This window comes from Anarhichas minor, unplaced genomic scaffold (assembly GCF_050575085.1).
Source record: "Anarhichas minor isolate MPS153535 unplaced genomic scaffold, ASM5057508v1 ptg000002l, whole genome shotgun sequence".
NCBI classification, from domain to species: Eukaryota; Metazoa; Chordata; class Actinopteri; order Perciformes; family Anarhichadidae; genus Anarhichas; species Anarhichas minor.
In genome coordinates, this window is record NW_027466448.1 from 7,360,473 (window position 1) to 7,376,791 (window position 16,319).

A 16,319-nucleotide genomic window follows, 5' to 3' on the forward strand; every position below is an offset into this window, starting at 1 on the left:
TCGTCGGCCAGGACACTCTTGAAAACGAGATGTGCTCGTCTCAAGACGGACTCCTGGTCAAATAATTTTTAGATAGATAAAAAATAATGTCAAATGTGCAACACGTTATTGGTTTCAAAGCATGGTTACTTTTCTTTCCTTTTTAGAGCAAGACAAGCATGTAACCAAATGCAGTTCATATATAGAAACGATACAACCAGCACGGATCATGACAGAGTATCTTCCCTCGTATGAGACAAAACCCCCTTGATGGTTAGTCTGAAAGGATGGGTCAAATCTATATCACTCTGAGCAGTGTCAGTCAGAGTGGGCAGCTTTTATTTTGTAACGTTTGGTGTGAAGCTAACTCAGCTGGTCATAAAAAGGGCAAATGTAGATTTAGACTGTTGAGGCCAAAAGGCATGTTGTGAAGGGACTTCACCACAGGGCAAATTAAGATTATTTTATTTTATGCTAGCCCAAAAAATAATGCAACCTTGTCTCCTGTGAATTACGTTCAAATGCAGCTTCTTCACAATTAGTTATTAGTGTTATAATGTGAGAAGGAGGTGGACATTCGTGTAGCACATGGGGGGGAAGTGCGGGCGTTGGCTTCCGGAATGGATTAAAGCACAAAGCTCGAGATGGAGGTTTGTGTCCCGTATTAAACCAAAAATCTGTGTGGTCATTTGAAAAATTGAAACATGACCACATTCTTTCTCGAAACTCTGCCATCTAGTCTCATTTGCGTCAGTTGTCATGAGCAGACATTGCAGGATGAACACTGATGGTGAACATTTAGCTCATTTGTTTGATGTAAATTTGCAGGTTAGTATGATTTAACAGATGTATTTGATATAATCCAGTCATCCAGGAGCCATCATGTTCCCCCCCCTAAAAACAGATTATATATGAACGTAATTCTGAGGAGAAAAGGTTGTCTCAACAGTAACAGTGGTTGTTTTTTCTTGATTGGCTCTGAGCGGCCTTGTTCATAATCTGTTGCTCATTGCTTGTTGCTGACTTGCCTGACACTACAGTATTTCAATGTTGAGTCAACACTAGGGTTGCAAAGCAATTCAATATTGACGTGCCTGTGTCCGGCAAAATAACACACAAATACAAAGCCATGGCAAAGAAAAACAACAATAACAGATAGAGAAGTAGATACAGACTGCAAGCTTTAACCACCGATATGAGACAACATTGGCACACTGCCACTATGCAAATTCAACTCTAGTTTTGTATTGAGGTGATATTGTTTTTCTGGTTAATGTAATTGGGAAACAAAGCACCAAACATTATGGCCTCTAGCGTTGGCGGCAGCCATAACAGTTTGTTTTTGTTTGTTTGATCATTTTTGATGATGAGCTGCTCGGGTTGTCCGCATAGCAGCAATCATATCATTTTTAAAAGTGGTCTACTTTCACAAATTCCGTTTCTTCCTGCATACGAAATAATATAGGCCATCAAATTCATTATCAAATTTTTATATTTCCGTGTTACAAAGGAGGAAGGTGGATCGAGGCATTGTATAAAACATAAAAATGTTTTATTTTATTCACCATCAGTAACCTTCTGCCTTACGAGCTAATATTCATTTACTTAGAGAGCATCCACCTGCAATTTTAATTTCAGTTTTGTTTTTAGTTGTAACAGGTGGACATACACTAGTCAAACTTCTACACTAATGGCAGATATTCGTAGCACGCCAACATTAGGATTGCCACACGCATTGCAGCCGTAATGTACAAACTCTACTGTAGCGCCTCGACTACAAAGAAAACCAAATTAAGAATCAAACACGCGCTATTCACACCGGCCTTTTTAAGGATTTGACAAATTGCCATTTTACTTTCTTATAAACAGGGGTTGGGTACCAGATCTTAAAATATGTGCAGTAGCATCTGAGATATCAACACACGATGCAAATAAGCCTCAAAGTATACTCGCTAAATCCTTCTTATCACTTAAATGTGACAGTGAAAACGTGCCGTTTTATTATTGTCAACTTATTCATATATCAAAAGTAATATAGGAGAAAAATTATATTTCAACAAATACATATTTCTAATGCAGCAAAACATAAGCGATGACAAAGACATACGTTCTACTACTTCCGTTGTGGACAACACTTTCACATTATCCTCCACAAGTTTGATTTGTCGGTGTCTTAGTTTCAATTAAAGTATTAGAGCAGACTGAACACATTTGACGAAGGAGTTGGAAAACATAAGGGTCAATGCAACCAATTATTGCCCTGTTTGTATTCCATACATGTGCCCCTTTTTTAACTGTAAGAAATATATGTGTGTCTGAACCATTATCACTTATCCTATTTCAACTCTAATCTGTCAAGGCCAGGTTCTTCTACCAATCAGACAGTGAATATAAGGAAGCATTGTTGACGAGGAGCTGAATGAATCCCTGATGTCACCTGGCCCTGCTCTTTGTTTTTACAGGGTCTGGTTGATTTGGAGAACTCTGATATGGGGTGGGGTGCTGCTCATACCCAGGAGTGCAGATGAGTGGAAAGAGGGCCAGACACGCATGCATGTGAGGTTAGCGTCCATCCACTCGCTGACATCCAGCGGGGGGGTCAACACCAAACCAACGAGGGGGCGAAGTGACTCCCTCCCGGACAGCGACATGCACTGCCTTCCAGTTAATCCAACCACAAAACTCTACTTTGGTTCGTTGGAAGGATTAATGCTGGTTACAACAAATTCTCTTTAATGTTATTTAAGACAAAGAAAGAGACGGAAGTAAAAAACAACAACAGGAAAAAAAACAAGATAGCATACAAGTCATGCAGCACAAGATGGCAGACACAATGCTGTGATGAAGAAAGAAGGCAAACAAATACTGATAAAGACAAGACAACAAGGCACGATGACAGGCAAGAGATTCGACCAATCAGACAGGACAGGAATTAGATGTAGGCAGGTCTTACCGATGCGGTCCAATCGGTCGATGGCGACCGTTTCGAAAGCGCGTCGCATCATGGGGTACTCCTCCAGCACCTCATTGAAATGATCGACAGAGAGGGAGAAGAGTCGACAGTAGGTGTCTGCACGCACGCTCGCCGTTCGTCTGCCCTTGGTGAGCAGACAGATCTCTGTGTGGCGGGAACACGGAGAGACAAGGGAGGACAGAGAGTGAGAGCAGGGAAACAAAACAAAAAAAAGAGTGCAGAGGGACAGAAAGGGAATCAGCCCAGCAATTGCAGCGCAGATTACCATACAGATGAATCTCGAGTACAAAAGGGTACAGGAGCAGAATGTGAATGTACATAAAAATGAGAAGCCCATCAGCGGTGCTGTCACCTGCATTATACTAAGATAATTCCTCATTCTGCAGAGAGCTAATGGTCCCATAACACCATACAGTAGTCAGCTTTACAAAAAATGAAAAGTCTGAGCATCACTGGTCGTTTAGCCCTGTGGTAATCAACCCTGGGGGCGTGCCCTTCCAAAGGGTCATGAGATGATTAATGGGGCTGAAAATCTGCCACGTAAATTTGTATGCATTCAAAAAATGCATTGTTTATGTGAAATATTGGATCATTTTACAAATAAATGAAACCACCTCAGAGCTCAGAGACATCTGAAACCGGAGGGGGTCCAATTAGAAACTGCTTTTCTCCGGGAGGTCACAATAAAAACAACTGGTGATTATAACTCTCAGATTTATGGAGTAAAAATTACACATTTTGCCTCTGAAATGTAGTGGAGTAGAAGTAAAAAGTAGGATGAAGTGGAAATACTAATACGTAAGGTACCTCAAAGCTGTAATTAAGTAGAGTGCTTGAGTAAATGTATAGTAGCTAATAAATCAAGAGTCACATCACTTTCACTTAGTAGGACGCTTATTATTGCTTGCAGTCGCTAAAGTACTAGAGAGCAATTGGACGATTGCATGAACTCATGTTAAGGGTGAATGTCATGCTGTTTGATACATTCTAAAGCAAAGGGACCGAAGAATAAAAATGACCAAAAGATATGTTTTACTTCTGATATCTGTGTTCTCTCTGTGCTGTTAAAGACGTGCAAACCAATCTGAACTTCCTCACCTAACTAGCAGTAAATACATGAATATGTGTGCTACTGTAGGTGATAGGGGGTTGGTAAAAACCTGACATTCACAGCGCCTTATCTCCTCCGTGTCTTCATGAATCATTGACACAAGGCAGAAAGTCTATCCAGCCACCCCCCCATTCCTTCAGCCTACATCTTCTCTTCTCTTTATAAGCTTGTAAAACAAAAGCCGTCTTCTAAGCATCGACTTCCCTTAGCTTTCGTTCAACCACCGACACCGCTCAACCTCCACCCACATTTGCCCTTCTTTTCCAATCTACAGCACAACTTCCATCTCGATTAAATGTTAACTTGTCGTGATGACTTGGCCGCGCCATGAGCTGTCGTGAAAATAGAGCGCAGAGCGTGTGCACAAGATGTGAGAGCAACACTCTCAAGCTGTGGGTGTAAATAAGGTGTTAGTGCTGTTATGGTGGGAAAGAAAAGCTCCCTTTAAGTGGTACCTCTGTTAACACAGGAAGATGCAAAAAAAAAAAGGAGACGGAGAGGGAGAAAGAAAAACCTTTGTCTTGTTAAATGTAATTTCACTAATGGTGGAGAAACAGAGGCAGACACAAAGGCAGGTAGCGAGGGGTTCGATTCACGAGCCTGCATAGTTACATCCAGAGGTAAAAGTATTACCTGACAATGGGATGTACGGTGATAATTAATTGGCTGGTAGGCAGCTTGTTTTTTAACGTTTGGATAGAGCCCGGCTAGCTGTTTCCTCCTGCTGCTAGTCTTTATGCTAAACTAACAAGTTGCATATTCGGCGTACACACTTCAGAGTGGTATCAATCTTCCCATCGACCTTTAACAAGAAGGAGAATAAGCGTGTTCTAAAAGTTTTATTGGCGGTAAACACGTCAAATTGGACAATAATACAGTAAAAAAATAACCACAATTCTATCCTTTGTCGCCTGTGAGGATATCACACAAAAATCACACAGTTTCTTTATTTTTTTTAGGAGAAACTATGTAGACTTTGTGTAACACCGTCTACGACAAATTCTTAATTATTCGTGCCTTGTTGTAAAATCGTCAAAGGAAACATTTAGGTATTTCCCAGACATCACAATATTGGGACTCAGACCACAGGCCAATGTGGTGGTGCCCTTCATTTATGTTCCGCTTATTCATCAGTGAGACGGACAACGTGCTAGCTAGCTCCGCTTTGATCCTGTTGTCAAGTAGCCACACCTCCCCCATAACTGCATTTTATAATGAAGCAGGCAACAGTGGGAGACAAAACTATTTTGCTCCTCCTCCCAGTTTTCCTCTGTTGGAGTAGCGCTTTCCAACTGTACTAATTCATTTTGTCAGACTACAATGAACTCCAGCTGTGAGTGACTGTTTGAGAACATGACAGTTGATAATCGGCTGACGGAGCGCAGGAAGAGTCTGTATTTTTAGACGGCGCTTATGTTCACTGTTTGAACACTGGTATATACATTCATCATACATCAAAATGTGCAGCTACACTCCAGACATCTCCCAAAACACAAACATCCATGTGTGCATATTTGTGTATTTAGGTGGGACTCAACTAAAGTAGTCGACTAGCCTCTCTTACTCAACTACTTTTGATGACTACTTGATCCATGTTTTAATACATTAACGGCCTTTAAGCACAACTTTTAGAGTAGACAAATATTTAAAAAGTCTTTTGAAGGGAAATATTCTCTCTGTCACCTGAAAGACATTTTGTCTGTGTACATGTGTATTCCAAGGTGTGTGTGGGTGTGTGTGTCTGTATGTTTGTGTGTGTGAGGCATGGCCCTGTTAACGCTTCACACGATGCACGTGTCCGTCACCTAGCAACAAATCATCACAGTTGACCCCAGGAGCATTTGTGGAAAGTTGCCATCACTTCATGTGTCACATACTCCAATGGCAACCCCCCCCCCCCCCCCCCCCTTACCCTTACCCTTCTCCTTAAACGGATGTGACCGAGGAGAGAGGGAGTCCCATGCGACTAAGACATTTAAGCCCAATAGGGAGTTCCATGCACTGTCTGTCTGTCAATGACTACATTACACTCTACTAGTCCCTTTGCCTCAGAGCGACTGTGGAGCTGTGTGCTACCAATATGTAATCCTATTCACAGAGGTCCAGGAGTGATTACTATGATACCTGTGCAGCACGCATTGACCGTTGCAGGGGGGGGGGGGGTGCTTTGTGACCTGCTGTCCTCATCGATGTCCTGCTCATTAGTATGCTAATAGTTTCCTGTGGCTGGGCCCGGTTTCGTTACTCGCTCTGCCTCCCTCTGTGTCTGTCTCAGTCCCCCCTTTACCGATTTCTCATTCTAGCCACGGTTCGGCCTGGTTTGTAAGGGGAGCGTGAATCCTCGGAGGAAAGGGGGAAGAGTGAGGTGCCCGGTACAGCCAGCTGCTCCCAGAGCAGGTGGGCTGGCACGGACTGAACACGGCAAAAAGAACAGTGGGCCCTTCATTATTTGGACAGATGCAACACATATATTTTAATTAAAAGATTAAATGGGAACATGGACTGCATGTTCTCCATGTTCTCTGTATGGTTTTTTCTCTTTTCACTTAACAGATTTTAGATGCTGATGTTTCACTGAACGGATTTTAGATGCTGATGTTTCACTGAACATTCTCCTTCAGCTTCCTGCACTACTTATTGCACTTAAAGTATGAACTCTTTTGCATTCTGCTGAATCAATCTGGACTGTTATTTGTGAGTCTCTGCACACCAGAAAGGAAGCACAACACAAGTAGAGTTAATACTTTAGTGGTACAAAATAATCTTCAAAATGTCCTGTATTTCAAAATTTGGTCTTTTTCAGCATCTAAAAAGTGAGGATTTTGCTGGATTTTGGGTTATATTATATATACCTGCGTTTTTTGGACACAACTTGAGGACATGACATTGACCTATCAAGACTTCTGAAGTTGATATGGGATGTTACTTGTAAGTCCAATATTATTCTTTCTTTCAGCTGTTTTTTTGTTTTCTAGCATCTCCTTGGTGAAATGCTAAATACTCCAACCGCTACCTGTGTGGTGCTGAGCAGGTAGCATACAGAGAGTGTTTTGAGCTTTTTGGCAGAAAACGGCCAAAAATGCCGGCATGAGAGCCGTGAGAGTGAACCAAAAGGATGCGGCTGGAAAACTATAAACAATAAACTGAAACTCACTGTAAAGCTGTTGAGGGGAGCTGCAGATTCAGGTGATAACTAATCACAATGAGCCATCCTCGTTCACATTGTCATTTGATACACGTTTAGCATAAGAATATTGATTGTAGCCGCTGTAAATTAATTATATGTTAGAGTCACCAGAGGGCCCAGCAGGGGATACACAAGACTGAACAGTTTTAGCTTCCTGGGTGTCACCAGGACATTATGCTCTGCAGAGCAAGCATAGTTGTTATAACACAGATCTTTAGAATTTAACTGATGATATGCGAGCGTCTAACCATCAAAGTATAGCATTGCCCGCCACTGTTCAGTCGACTTAGAACTACCATTATTACTTTTCATCCTCTGACTGGAAGCAGTGGCCAGTTAAGCTGCTGCAGTTTCATTGTTTTAATCTGAAGTTGTTTGATAAATGCCCTCCGCTCACCGCCATTACGATCCATTTGTCAGAGCCTTATTGGCTTAAGGTTTTATCCTGACATTTCAGCTTAGGTTCTTAATCAAGATCTTCTTGTTCTGTGCCACAATGATTCTTTAGCAGAATATCTCTTGAGCTGCAGCCCCAGAGGATTAACTGTATGAACTGCACTGCAACTGCCACGTATCTTACCGTATGTCCACTCTAAACGCACCCTCTCCTCTGGCAATCCCATATATACTGTGGAGTTTTGCACTCTTAGTGGCATGACAACAATCCTGTGGTTTGAACAAGCAGGGAAAAAAGACGACTCGTTTCTTTTTTTGATTCGCTGCCTTCCTTAGCTCGCCTGTGAGACATGAACGGCATGCAGCAAGACACACCAAAGCGAAGGTATTCTTAGACTCCTCAGCCTCCTTCCATAGTGGGGATGAACTCACGAGATAAAATATGCAAGATCCTCTAAAAACGGAAACTTTACTTTGCTTTCACATTGACAAAATCCGCAGGCAGATATTGTCGTGTTTGAGTAAACAACGTGCAATGAAATTACATTTGACATTTAAAAAATGAATGATAACTGTAATGTTTTGCAGAGGGGATAAGACTCGTGCCAAGAGAAAGAGAAAGGAAGACAGAGAACAGAACGAGGGAATAGCTCATGATTTTACACTGGCTGCTCTTGTTAGTGCCAAGTATATGCAGCAGGAACTTATGGAGGGGGAGAATAGTTATGCACATGTGTGTATGTGAGGGTTAGGGTGGGGGAGGAACCTCTGTGTGTCCTAAGGGAAACCTGATCCATGCTTTGGCCTACTCCAACAACCAGATGAGTGGTTACGTAACTGCAGAAGCTGACTAACGTCCAACACTGGTTAATGAGAATCTACATCTACAATAACTTAAAACAGCATCAAACGCAAGACCTCAGGCTAGAGTCGTGTCTCAATACATTACCGTATGAACATACTGTGGGAATGCATTCGTGACTGGTTTTCTTGCATGGCAGTACCCACGTATACAATTAATGTATGTATCCTCATGTGTCAATCTATGGAAGAAAGTATTTCAAAAACGGATTTCCATTTGTCACGATTTTGTTCTAACCTCCAAAGTAGGATCCGTCGGTCAGCTTCATCTCCTTGTTGAACTTGGTGATGACACTCGCAACACCATGCTGAATGAAGTACATCTTCTTCCCGACAGTGCCCTCTCGGATTATGTAGTCGTTGGGTTGAAAGACCTCAAACTTCAACTTGCTCAGCATCCCCGTCACGAAGTTGGGGTCCGCGTTGGCAAACAAAGGCATGGTGGCCACAAGCTTACGGCAATTGAAGTTGACAATTTCCTGGTGGAGAACAAGAAAAAGAAACAATTGAGATCATGTCATTATAATTTCCACCTACAACTTAAAAAAATGAGCATCAGTTGGGTCGTCTGACACACCACCACAAATCCTTCATTTCTGCTGCTTTTCTCTGCCGGCATAAATGATTTGGATGCGTATTGCTGCTTTATCCCTAATACTTCCAAAGCACTTCCCATCCCTCCTGAGAAGAAACTTTTTGGCACACGAGTCAGACCCTGATGAGTTTGCTCTCTGGTGCCGGCTGCAGGCCATCTCTCTGGTCTCATCCTGTCCCCTCAGACCCAGCAGGAGATTAGGAGCTTGTTGTCTGTTTACCCATACATCTTTGTCGCTGTGCAGACGGGAAGCCGTGGCACTTGGCATCTGCGTCGGTGTGTCGTTGACCCCCGGTGAGGGATAACTCTCCTCCAGTGACAACAGGACATTGACAGAGAGATAACCAATTTCTGGGACGCTCGCAAAGAGATGTAAGCTCAGCCTCAGATGCCGGTGTCAGCTAATGCCACGGGGCTCTGACCTCAATCATGCACCAGAACTAATGAATTAGATAGTAAGCAATTTTCATGCCCAGCCAGGAGTCTTCTTGGGGAAACAATCTTTGGCTATGCCTATTTAAAGATTTGTCATATGGCGGAGAATAAGAGACGAGTGTGAGACAGAGGAAAGGAAACAGGGTGGGAGGGGGGGGGGAATAGAGAGAACAGCGAAACAGTCTGACTGTTATGTTATATTTTTGACCATTAATGACAAACTGCATGGATTTCACATGGTTATATTTGACATTTTTTGTGTTACTAGTCTGAAAATCTTTCACTTTTTATGGCAGAACAGTTTGTTTGCACAATTATCTGTTGGTGCATTCATGGACATCTGAGACATCAGCATTTTTATACACACAGTAAAACTAAAATATATATTAAAAAAACATCAATGAGAAGTCTGACGTCTCAGCAGATGAATTTGAAATTTATTTTACCACTATCCATAGCTGCACACCAGGATGATTAACTGAAGGCTTTCCTTTAAGCATCATTACCTTTGACCTACACATCAAACCCAAAGCTATTTCATCCACTGAAAAAGAGTTGTCATGTGAGTCCCAGGTGGTCAGAATTGCTTGAGTAGCCTCAATCTGGCACACCTGGTTGGCAAGACTCATGAAAGACTTGTGATGAATGATGTGCCAGAATCAGTTAAAGTACACTTGGGCTGATTTCATGGCCCTCATTTGACCCAAAGCGAATTGGAGTGCTGCTAAGTGGAGCTGATTCTGATCCCAAATTGACCTATAAGTCAACACCCCCAAAATTGTGCTGGACACTCAGTGGCAATCAGCCCGACTCAGCTAGCTCAGTCTGAGTCAGTCTACCTGGAATGGGTCTGGCATGGAGCTGCATTGATGGATTCCTGGCTGCTAACTGGTTAGGGACCAGGGTACAGACGCAGAGATTGAAAAACAAACCACACTGTCCCTTTCCTTTATTACAGAAGCCAAGTAGTCCGAGCCTCGCAGAGAAGGCGCCATTAGTTGTAGCGCACTGACAAAACAAGATGCATCTACCTGAGAAAGCTGTAATTTATTACTGTCTGTAAAGTGTACAGCTGCTCTTAGTCTGATATGATTCAAATAGGAGATGGCAAAAGCAAGCTCATTTAGAAAAGTGGCATTGGCACTGGCATGAAGGGCGACATTACTCATCTCGCTTTTTAGAAGGATAGTCTAAGAGCAGAAGAGGTGGGATGCATTTGGGTAACTAAATACTAAATTATCAAGGTGGAACATGGCAGTAATTGATGATAACACAGCATGGATGCAGCATTCAGTAATCTTTCCATACTTTGTTTCACTCACTGTACTGTTCTGACACGTTCTGGGTTTTTGTTTTTATTGGAATTCTGATGATCAGACAAAGTTTTTCATTTTTACAGATTATGAATAAACAGGCCGCATACCTTTCATGAGGGGGAAAACAATCCATTGCACTCCATAGAGTTAGTAGTACAGTAGCAGCAGGAATCAAAAGATTACCCGTACAAACTCGTTTTTTATTTTCATGTCTTTCTGGGCAAAAAGACTGAGCGAATAAAGTAAATAAAGTGGACTAAAGCCAGAAAACATAGAGGGAAGGTATTGAAACTACAGGATCCTGAATCAGAAACACAACAGAAGACTAATCAAATCTTTACTTTCACCTGCAACAACATTGCAATTAGAGTCTGATCTCTCTGGAAATTACTTTTCATACAGAAGAGAGCGCTCGCTTATTGGAAAATAATGATGTGAGTGTAGAAAATGAACAACACAGAAAACACTTTGATGAGTTTTTTCTGAATGAGTTGAAATAATCCATAACTGAAATAGCTTAACTGGAACAGTTATTCACTGAAATGGCCAACGTAAGCTCGTCCACGTGCCCTGTTTCGCTCTGCCGATTTGTTGTTACCCGTCTGTCCCATGGGCATAGCTTTCACTGTGCGACGCTGTCTCTATGCAGGTTTTAACTTTGCTTGCTTTGCACGGTGGACTAAGCCTGTAGGATTTTCTGTGTAGTAAGTCATACCTCCAAAAAAAAAGAAAAAAGGATGGGTGCAGCAGCTCCCCAACACCCCTGCATGGTGACTTAATGGGGCTACATGAAAGATGGTCACGATCCCTACGCTTGCTTTGCTTTTCAGTGCTCTCCTCTCTCATCCACCTCTGCTTAATTACCCATGTAATCTGCTGCTATGAGGGGGTCAGCCAGGGACTTCAAAACTGTTCTCCGACTCCACGATAATCTTTAATATTCCTTCTCATTTCCTCCCTTTGTGAATAATATATAGTACTCTTGATCCTCAGGCTGTGTGGCTGTGTATCTGTGCTACACTGATGACTTGTGAATATTGTATATAAAACAAACAGCTCTGGAGCTCAGGTTGTTTGCTGAAATTGAGGCTCAGGTAATGTTTCTGTGCAGATCATTTTCATATCTCTGATGGATGCTCACTCCGGGTTCACCCAGGATACTGAGGAGAATCTGTTTTGCCGTTTTTTTTCTCCTTTAACATTCGGAGATGAGATGACAAGTGTTGGTATTTCAGTTTCAGGTGCAGCACACATGAAGGTGCCAAATGAAGATTCACTCTTCATCTTGAGGGAATAAACTCATTCATGTTCCCAAACTAAAACCACCGTGTGACAGCTTACCTGTCAAGAACTTTTCTTTTTTTTACCTGTTCCAAAAATAAACCTTCAAATGAACACTCTCAAAAAGATTTCTAAATGTTGCTAAGTGAAAGAACCAGTGCTTCGATTCAGTTTAGGGTCTTAAGAGAGAAGTTGTCTCACCTCTTTGAGAGGGTCGTTGAGTTCACTCAGGATGTTGTCCTCGTCAAAGATTTTGCCTTGGTAGCGATGCTCGTAGTAGTCGTGGATTTTCTGCCGCATGTCTGCTGGAAGCTTGTGGAAGGACATGTATTGCTCCACTTGCTTGTACTGGGAAGACAAAGAAAGCAGACGATCATCAGTTGCTGCATGTTTATGTGTACACCAAACATTCTAATAGCAGTGCTGCACCTTGGATAAACACACAAAGGTCTTCACCGAGTGTGTATTTGTGTCTCTGTATTGAGGACAAGCCATGCTCTCACACAGTCACAGTGCCATGTCCTGGTTCTGTGTGTGTGTGTGGGGAGGGAGAGACAGAACGAGGGAGGCAGGTAGTGAAGGAAAGTAGGAACAAGTACAGGCCCGCGGCTATGTCAGACCAAGGTAGCAGTTCCGATTATCTCATCCATGCAGGAAGCCCAGTCCTATTGGGCAACCAAGCTATGATCTAATGTGAACTAGCAAGGTATACCTGATAACCTGGAGAGATTTTGAGGCTGCATGACAACAAACCAGATGGCACAGATTGCATGGCTGATAATTACTTGCATGATTTCTCTTGAATATTTTGCTGTGATTTCTTTAATTCTGAGTGCATGAGCTGTGCCGAGTACAGTATTGATTTTAGCGTCAAGGTTGACGCCAAAGGGATTCTCTCTCTCTCTCTCTATTCTGTTGTTACCTGTTTAAGTTCAAATGTAATGTATGGATTGTGCTATATAGGTAAACTTGCCTTGCCCATAAGCTGTTAATGTATCATCATTACAGTGTATTCATCAGAAATGTTTTACCTAACTTCCCGATCAGAGATTATTAATTTAAAATAAAATAAAAGTGCATTTGAAAATTACTAACTTCCTTTAAAAAAAGTATTTTAGTTATAAACCTTTGTAATTTCCCATTTCAATTCATACGACAAGGAGACATAACTAACTTGCCATTTTGTGTTAAAATCAATTTAGGAGGTATTTACAGCTAGTACCACTAGCATCAATGATTTAGGCAAAATGAACAGTTATTTGTTCTTCAGATTTGACTACTTTTGAATACATAGAAATGCAACTAAAATCTAATTTAGGGTATTGTTACTGTGAATTAAATCACTGGTTAAATAGTTACTAGTTGTGCTATTCATACAATTTGTACCAAGCGCAATGTGTTTCAGTTCTCTGGATTTAGAGGGATGTATCTCCCAAAGAGTTGATGGTGATTTGAAATGAAAACATAATGCTATTAAAAATTGCTGTTATTATTATTACTGTGATGGAGGGAGAAGGATGGATGAAATGGAAAGGATAAAACCATTTTGTGGCCTCACTATCAGAAAGCCAGATGGCTCTACTTATTTATTTTTTTCTGTGCAACACTGCCAGTAATGAGATGTGGGAACTGTCCTGTTTGTGGTCATTCATTTCATCCTTGTGGAAGTTCAAATTCTATCCACATTAACCTGAAGGCATGTATTGACCCAAAGAAGAGGGGAAAAGAGAGAACACGTCAGCTAATCTATTTTGTTCAGTCGGTTTCCTCCCACAGGCCTTTCCGCAGACAGAGCCAGGGTCGTGAAAACAATCTTCCCAGACAGTCCAAGGCCCTGACACCTGAAAATAAACACTGTCTCCCACACTGCCTCTGGGAATTACAACAGAACAGTGGGTGAGAGCCAACAGTAGCTGTGTGGTTGGGAGTCTAGTCCAGTGGCAGGCTCTAATGATACAAACATGGCCCACAAAATGAGATTTGTCAGTGAGAGAGAAGACACTTAAGTCACAATGCCTCCTTCATTAACTCCCTTCGCTGCTGCAGAAAGATGATACTGATACTGTGAATGAGTTTACAGTCGAAGCTGAGTGTTGCACCTATCTAGACACCGAGCATGGTATAACAGCCCCGATACTTCAGGTGTGATATGTGGCCTCCAGCTTTAGGCCTTGTTGTCATAATGATGACTTAATTTGTAATTGTATTGGTTATCCCTTCTAATGGAGCAATTTAGATAAATGCTGACTACACTCCTCCTCATCCATCCTCTCTTTCTCTCTCTAAAGATAGTCAGTCCTGAGCTCACATGGGAATGAACCCTTTGGTACGAAATTAACCCACTTCTGTTCTTGCCAGTGGCACCGTCAGGCCTTCCTGTGGATTTTATACAGCCCGAGGGGCTTCTGTTGTCTGCAAAACAATACCCCATAAATAATGTCTTCATGTACTGTAAAATGTGGTAAATCCCAATTAATTATCACTTGCTTACGAAAAAAATCTGCTGCTGGTGAATGTGTTCTAAGATGAGAAACGACAATTTAGTGAGACAAGATAGAGAGGTTTCATGTGCTCAAATGGATCGTTCACAAATGGATTTGATACCTATGTGTGTCATCTGGCAGAGACAATCAAATGTCTTTATTTCTCTCTTTGAGGGAATACCCATTTTATATTCTACAAAGCTGTTGAAAACACGAAAGTAACATGTTTTCAGAAATGTTATTGGCACAAAATAGTAGTCCAATTTTAAAATCACTAGTTTAGCTTAGCATTAAGACTGGAAACAGGTGGTAGCAGCTAGCTTCCTGACAAACAATTTGTTTTTACATTTCGATTTTTATACAGATTATATAAACAAGTTATAACGTGTTAAACAGTGAGCTTTAAAGTTGCTGATGAGTGGATTTTGTTACCTTTAGAGAGAGCCAGGCTACCTCTTTCCCCCTGTTTCCTGTCTTTATGCTAAGCTAACCTAACAGCTACTGCTGTAGCTCCATAAAGCACGGACATGAGAGTGATAGCAATCTTTTTTTCATCTAACTCTCGGCAAGACAGTGAACAAGCAAATTTCCCCAACATCTTGAACGCAGATGTTCAAGATGCATGTTTTTGCATCTTCTATAATGCAAAAATGACTTTTTTTTATTGGCACACAAGTAGTTGAGGTAGATTTACATCACACTCTAAACCCAGTATATGAATAAGGCACAGATTATATACGTCTTAAAGCAGAGCTGCTGGATGACACACAGCTGTGTGCTGGTTTACAGTGATTCAGCACCAGGGCATCACAGCAGGCATGTCGTGAGACTATCCACGTTTTACACCGTCATTTCCTTTCACCCCCTCCTGCTCTCTTCCTCTATATCTTTCTCTAAATCTGTTTCCTTCCATCTCTTCAAATGATGGCCTCGGTCTTGAGAGCATGAAAAAGGCTTTTGTAATTTAAGTATAACATTTCTTCAAGAATGATTACTTGCATCTTTTGTTCTCTTCCCTCCTCAGCTTTTCATAAACATTCTCTGTCCTTAGCCGACGTCTATAACCTCACACCAACGTTCATCGCTCCATGTTTCCAACCCCCCGGCTGCGACAGTTGATAGATGTAATGACTACAGGCTGAGCACCCTGAACCCATCCCTGCTGCTCCTCAGCCTGCTCCATTGATATGCACAGCCATGCAGCAAATCTGCCCTAGCTGAATCTGGCTACACACTGGGGCTCTGTTACCGCAGACATGGCATTTACAGCCTTAAAGTTGTCAGTTCGATGCCCGGGAGGGATGTCGAACGGCTAAAGAGGGATGTAGATAAAGCAGATTTGCTGTGAAGCAGATGTACCGGTACAACATATACTGAGCAAGACACATGTCACTAATTCAAACAGTGGCTGCGAATGGCTGACTTGTTTGCTGTCGTGTGCTGTCTGCTGTGACATCTGCGTATCTGTCCATGATCTATCATATCATCATGTTTTCAATTATGATAAATTCAAGCTTATTTAAAAAATAGCTCCATGCTGTGAATGAAATACCCATTCCACTGACTTGTTTTATTTTTTACTTATTATTATCTCTGCCAGGAGGATCATGCGAGTAAGTAAGTGAGTGTGCACCTCTGTGTCTGTCCATGACTACTCTAGCGTTCGGCTGCACCAAACTGCATATTATTTTGAGTGCCCAG

At 41.8% G+C, this 16,319-nt stretch overlaps 1 protein-coding gene across 1 annotated transcript in view; it reads right to left on the reverse strand.

The window, feature by feature from the left end:
• The window catches only part of hcn1 (hyperpolarization activated cyclic nucleotide-gated potassium channel 1), a 58,184-nt gene that overhangs the window by 4,955 nt on the left and 36,910 nt on the right, over positions 1-16,319 (reverse strand). Inside the window, exons 5-7 of the mRNA XM_076087619.1 lie at positions 12,337-12,483; positions 8,747-8,987; positions 2,933-3,097 (exon numbers count right to left, since the gene is read on the reverse strand). Coding sequence (XP_075943734.1) covers positions 2,933-3,097; positions 8,747-8,987; positions 12,337-12,483 — 553 coding nt within the window. The remainder of the gene's footprint in view (positions 1-2,932; positions 3,098-8,746; positions 8,988-12,336; positions 12,484-16,319) is intronic.